This window comes from Malurus melanocephalus, unplaced genomic scaffold (assembly GCF_030028575.1).
Source record: "Malurus melanocephalus ecotype Western Australia unplaced genomic scaffold, MMel_1.1 scaffold_542, whole genome shotgun sequence".
Lineage (NCBI taxonomy): Eukaryota > Metazoa > Chordata > Aves > Passeriformes > Maluridae > Malurus > Malurus melanocephalus.
Window position 1 is genome coordinate 73,980 of NW_026623774.1, and position 5,282 is coordinate 79,261.

Here is a 5,282-nt window from a genome sequence, read left to right on the forward strand (position 1 = left end):
TGAGAAACACCTGAGTGCAGCACTGCAGGTGACCAGGAAAAAGGATTGCAGGTTCCCAAAAGGGAAGGAAATCCCATTAAATTGGATGAAATCCCATTGTTTTTTGAAGTAGGAATGCTCAGTGTCATTGTGGATAATATTGGGGTTATTATATTAACGCTTTTATTTCCCCTGGAACAAACAGAGATGTACCTAAAGTAGAGTCACTAGAGAAATAACAAATATTCTGGAAAAATAATAAATATTCTGGAGAACTAATAAATATTCTGAGAAGTAACAGATATTCTGGAGAATTGACAAATACTGTGCAGAAATAACAGATATTCTGTAGAAATAACAGATACTCAGGAGAAATAACAAGTATTCTGGATAAATAAAAAATATTCTGGAGAAGTAACAAATATTGTGTAGAAATAACAAATATTGTGGAGAAATAACAGGTATTGTGGAGAAATAAAAAAATATTTTAGAGAAATAGCAAATGTTCTGGAGAAATAACAGATATTCTGTAGAGATAGCAAATATTCTGTAGAAATAACAAATATTGTGGAAGAGTAACAAATATTGTGGAGAAATCACAAATATTGTGGAGAAATAACAAATATTGTGGAGAAATAATAAATATTCTGGAGAAGTAACAGATATTGTGGAGAAATAAAAGAAATTCTGGAGAAGTGACAAATATTGTGGAGCAATAACCAATATTTGTAGAAATAAAAATATTCAGGAGAATTAACAAATATTCTGAAGAATTAAAAAATATTGTGGAGAAGCAACAAATATTCAGGAGAAATAACAAATATTCTCAAGAAATAACATATCCAGGAGAAGAATAACATTCTGGAGAAATAAATATTAWGGAGAAGTAACAAATATTCTATATTGTACCAAGTGTTGGGGGCCCAGTGAAGCAGCAGAACTCGGTATCAGTTTTATTCACTGCAATTGCTGCAATCAATAACTGAGCACTATTCACCCGTCCATTCAGAATGGAAATGTTCCTGTTTTTATCTGCCTCTCTGCCATCCTCCTTCCCTGGCAGAAATTCTCCCTTATTCTCTGTGTCAGCCACACAACTTTTTGTAAAAGGTGCCAATAGTTCACCAGGTGTTATTTAAAGTTTTTCACGGATCAGCAAAGAGCCAGCCCTCCCCAGCAGAACCCACAAAGCTGCAGTTTTATTCTGCATTTCCATGTTTTAATTCCACTCACGGACACGGTGTGAGCCATCAGGGCAGGCAGGGGAGGGAACCTTCAGCTGAGACAGGAGAACAGCTGCTCCAGATGTTCAGCAGAGCMCTGGGCAGCCTCAAAAGAGAAACCCTTTCCTTATCACTCCCCGTGCTTCATATTCCTGATCCCAAAGCGGCATGAGCTGAACCCGGGATTTTCTGTGATCTCGAGGGCATTGCAAGAGTTCTGTTCTCTGCTTTATTTTGTCATGTAACCCTCCCCATTCCCACAGCTCCTGAGTGCCTCAAACTTATTTTCCCCCTCCCAAGAGATATAATTCGAATTCTTCTAAATTTCTTTTTGAATTCTCCCAACCAATCCACAGCGCAAAGTGATGGAAATCCCTGTCCTTCCCCACTGCAGAAATTCTCTGGATTTTCTAAGTCTGGAATTGTAAATCAATTACTTTAAATTTAATAGAATTAATTTAATATAATTAATTTAAGCTTCATGGTGCTTCAAGGTTTAGAAGTTCCACTGCAATTTAAGTGTTTTTGAGCAATGCTCAGACTTCAATACAAGTTTATTTCCTCTCGCAAGTGATATAATTTGAATCCTTCTAAATTTCTTCTTGAATTCTCCCAACCAATACACAGTGCAAAGTGATGGAAATCCCTGTCCTTCCCCACTGCAGAAATTCTCTGGATTTTCTAAGTCTGGTTAGCAGAGCGTCATCCTGCAATTATAAATCTATTCATTTAAAATTAATGAATTTAAGCTTCGTGGTACTCCAAGGTTTAGATGTTCTACTGCAATTTAAGTGTTTTTGAACAATGCTCACACTTCAATACAAGTTTATTTCCCCTCCCAAGCGATATAATTCGAATTCTTCTAAATTTCCTTTTGAATTCTCCCAACCAATCCACAGTGCAAAGTGATGGAAATCCCTGTCCTTTCCCACTGCAGAAATTCTCTGGATTTTCTAAGTCTGGTTAGCAGAGAGTCATCCTGCAATTATAAATCTATTTATTTAAAATTAATTCATGGTGCTCCAAGGTTTAGATGTTCTACTGCAATTTAATTGTTTTTGAACAATGCTCAGACTTCAATACAAGTTTATTTCCCCTCCCCCCACAAGAGATCTCATTTGAATCCTTCTAAATTTCCTTTTGAGTTTTTCTAACCAATGCACAGTGTAAAGCAATGGAAATCCCTCCTGTTGACCCCATAAGCCCCAAGGCAGCCTGGTGCAGGGTGAGGATGGCATTTCCCAGCTCTGACATTCCCGTTTTGCTCCGCAGGTGATGGAYTGCGCCATGCCCCTGATCGGGGAGCACCAGGCCGAGGACAGGCAGCACATCACCGAGCTGGTCGTAAGCAAAATGAACCAAATGTTGTCCAAAACTCCTATTCCATCTCCTCAGAGACCCACTGCCACTCARCAGCCTCAGGTAGGACCTTGGGGAGGGTGAAAACAGAGCATCTTTTTAAAGGATTTTAAGCTCAAAACGTTCCTCAAGGAATTTGGATACCTGGAACTCCAACGATTCAAGAATTTACATTTTACATTTGCTTTATACTTCTTCTTGTTTGTTTTTCTTTTAAATAACACTTCACCAGTTTGTTATATTTCAATGAGATTTTCTCCAGAAGTGCAACTGTTGCTGTGTTTCTACCAGGAAATGATACCGGTGGGTTCTGTGAATTTCCAGGCTTTGCACGGTTTCCTTTCAGTTCCATATGTAAAATATCATGGAAATAATGAGAAGAGTCATGGAAATAATGGGAAGAGTCATAGTTCTGTCATAGAAAACTCTGCTCTGAGGATTTCAGAAGGAATATTGACAGTAATTCTTATTCTTGTGAGGAATTAATACATTTTGGGTTTTGTTTTTTTTTTTTTTTAATGTGCTGCAATTCACAAAAATACCTTGTAAATGTAGGAAACTCCTGAAATTTGTTCAGTGTGGTAAAAACCTGGTCAAAGTTATAAATATTTGCATTTCGCTCATTTTATTTTTATTTTATTTTCATCTTGCATGGTTTGACAGTTGGAGTATGGGGATGCAGAGCTCTGGCCCTGACCTTTCAGGGATTCCCTTTGTGTTCCCATTTCCAGTTGTGGGGTTTATTTCACTGATCCTTTTAAAAACTGCAGGGAGGGTGGCATTTTTGTCAAAGGCTCTGAGGACAGAAAGGTTTTGTCCCTGCATTGGAGAGGTGTGTGTTTGCTGGGTGGAATTTGATGGATGAGGAATTGGGTGTTTGGATGGAAACCAGTGACAAGAGGTGACCTGGGGGGTCTGTGTTTAACCGGGATTTTTAAACCCCCTTTTTCACCAAAACTGTGTGCCAGGGTGATGGTTTTAAACTGAAAGAGAGACAAATTTCTTCATTAATTTCAATTTAAATTTATTTCTGTTTTTTTAAATCCTTTACAATGAGGGGGGTGAGGAGCTAGAACAGGTTGTGCAGAGATGTGAAAAAATTACAATTAAAGCCACCCTGACCATGATCTGTCGAGGATTGTCTGCTGCCCTGGACCTCTGCACCCCAGGGGCAGCACCAGGATCAGCCAAACTGAAATACAGGAATTACCAAACCTAAACCAAGCAGCTATTTTTGCTATATTTTGCTATATTTTGCTGTATTTTGCTGTATTTTGAGAACAATTTTGTGGCGCGCCTCAGACAGACCAGCTCTTGAGGCAGAGTGACTAATTTGTTCTTCAAATACCTCATCGTGCTCRAAGATATAAAAATACCCTGTCCCACATGAAAAAAAAAAGAAGTGGTGTGGCTTCTATTTATACAGCAGCCACTTGAAACTGAGCACAAAATGGGTTTGGCCACAGARCCACTCACAATGGGGACGTTTCCATTCAACGTGACTCGGGTTTGTTGTAAAGGCACTGAAAAAGAGAGGCAAGAAGGGGAAAAAATAAATCACCTCATGCCAAAATAATTCCTTTCAGGAGGAGGAGATTATCTGTGTGTTGGAATGGAGCAGAGAGTCAAATTTAGAGTTGCCCACTCATTACAAGTCAACATAAATCAAAATCTAAAGCAGTAACTGATGTCACRTTGATAGATGCACATTTGATATATCATGTTTTGGGGAAAAAAGTGAGGTTTTGGGAAGGCTTTCCTGGATTTTATAGTTCTCCACTCAGTACATACCAACATAAATCAAAATTTAAAGCAGTAACAGGCATCACTGTCACGYTGATRGATGCACATTTGATATATCACATTTTTGGGGGAATAAAGGGAGGTTTTGGGTGGGCTTTCCTGGATTTCAGAGCAGCCAAGGGAGAAGGGATGTTTACTGTTACTGGTGTCATCAGAAGGAGCTGAGTGTTTCTTGGATGYCAATAAAGTTTCCAAGCATTTCCAAAGCAAAGCTGCCCACCTGAGTCCGGAATAAAAATAGGATATAAAGAACATTTTTAGCAGGTTCCTAAATTCCTTCATTCCTGTCACTCAGAATGTCCATGGAAAAGSGTTTTTGCTCTTAAAGCAGACTTTGGGATGAAATTAATTATTCCAGGATTCTGAAGGGTCTGGGAAGAGTCCTGAGCCTAAAAGAGGGAAAAATGGTAATTTATGTATTACCACAGAAAAAYATCCCAAATTCAGTTTTGGTGAGAATGAAATATAAAATCAATGCCTCGACTGAACAGGACTCCTAGGTGTTGAAGTCTAAACAAACTGAAAACACATTGTTTTGGCCTAACTCTCAAAGTAAATCTCAAAAATAAAAGAGAAAAAAATGTATTTAAATGAGTAAASAAGACACAGAATGAAAATAATTTCAAACAAGGTGAATTCTATTTGTAAAAAAGAATTCTCTTGAATTACCATCATAATCATCATGATAAATCAATRTCATCACGATCATGTAATCAGGGATTTTATCCTGGGTAGCTGATGGATCTCTGGTAGGTTCCTATTTATTTCAGRTTATTCCTGAAGGATTCAGCCCTTACTGATGGCAGCAGGATGCTATTCAACATTAAACTTCTTTTCCTTAAATTACAGATTTCCATGAATTTCCTTAAATTTTCTTAAATTTCCTTCAATTTCCTTCAATTTCCTTAAATTACAGAT

General features: G+C 37.9%; 1 protein-coding gene across 1 annotated transcript in view; it reads left to right on the top strand.

Moving 5' to 3' along the window:
- Positions 1-5,282, top strand: part of SYN2 (synapsin II) — a gene marked incomplete at its 5' end in the record, with an annotated part of 103,799 nt that overhangs the window by 73,735 nt on the left and 24,782 nt on the right. The window contains one exon of the mRNA XM_057381963.1: positions 2,475-2,624. Coding sequence (XP_057237946.1) covers positions 2,475-2,624 — 150 coding nt within the window. The remainder of the gene's footprint in view (positions 1-2,474; positions 2,625-5,282) is intronic.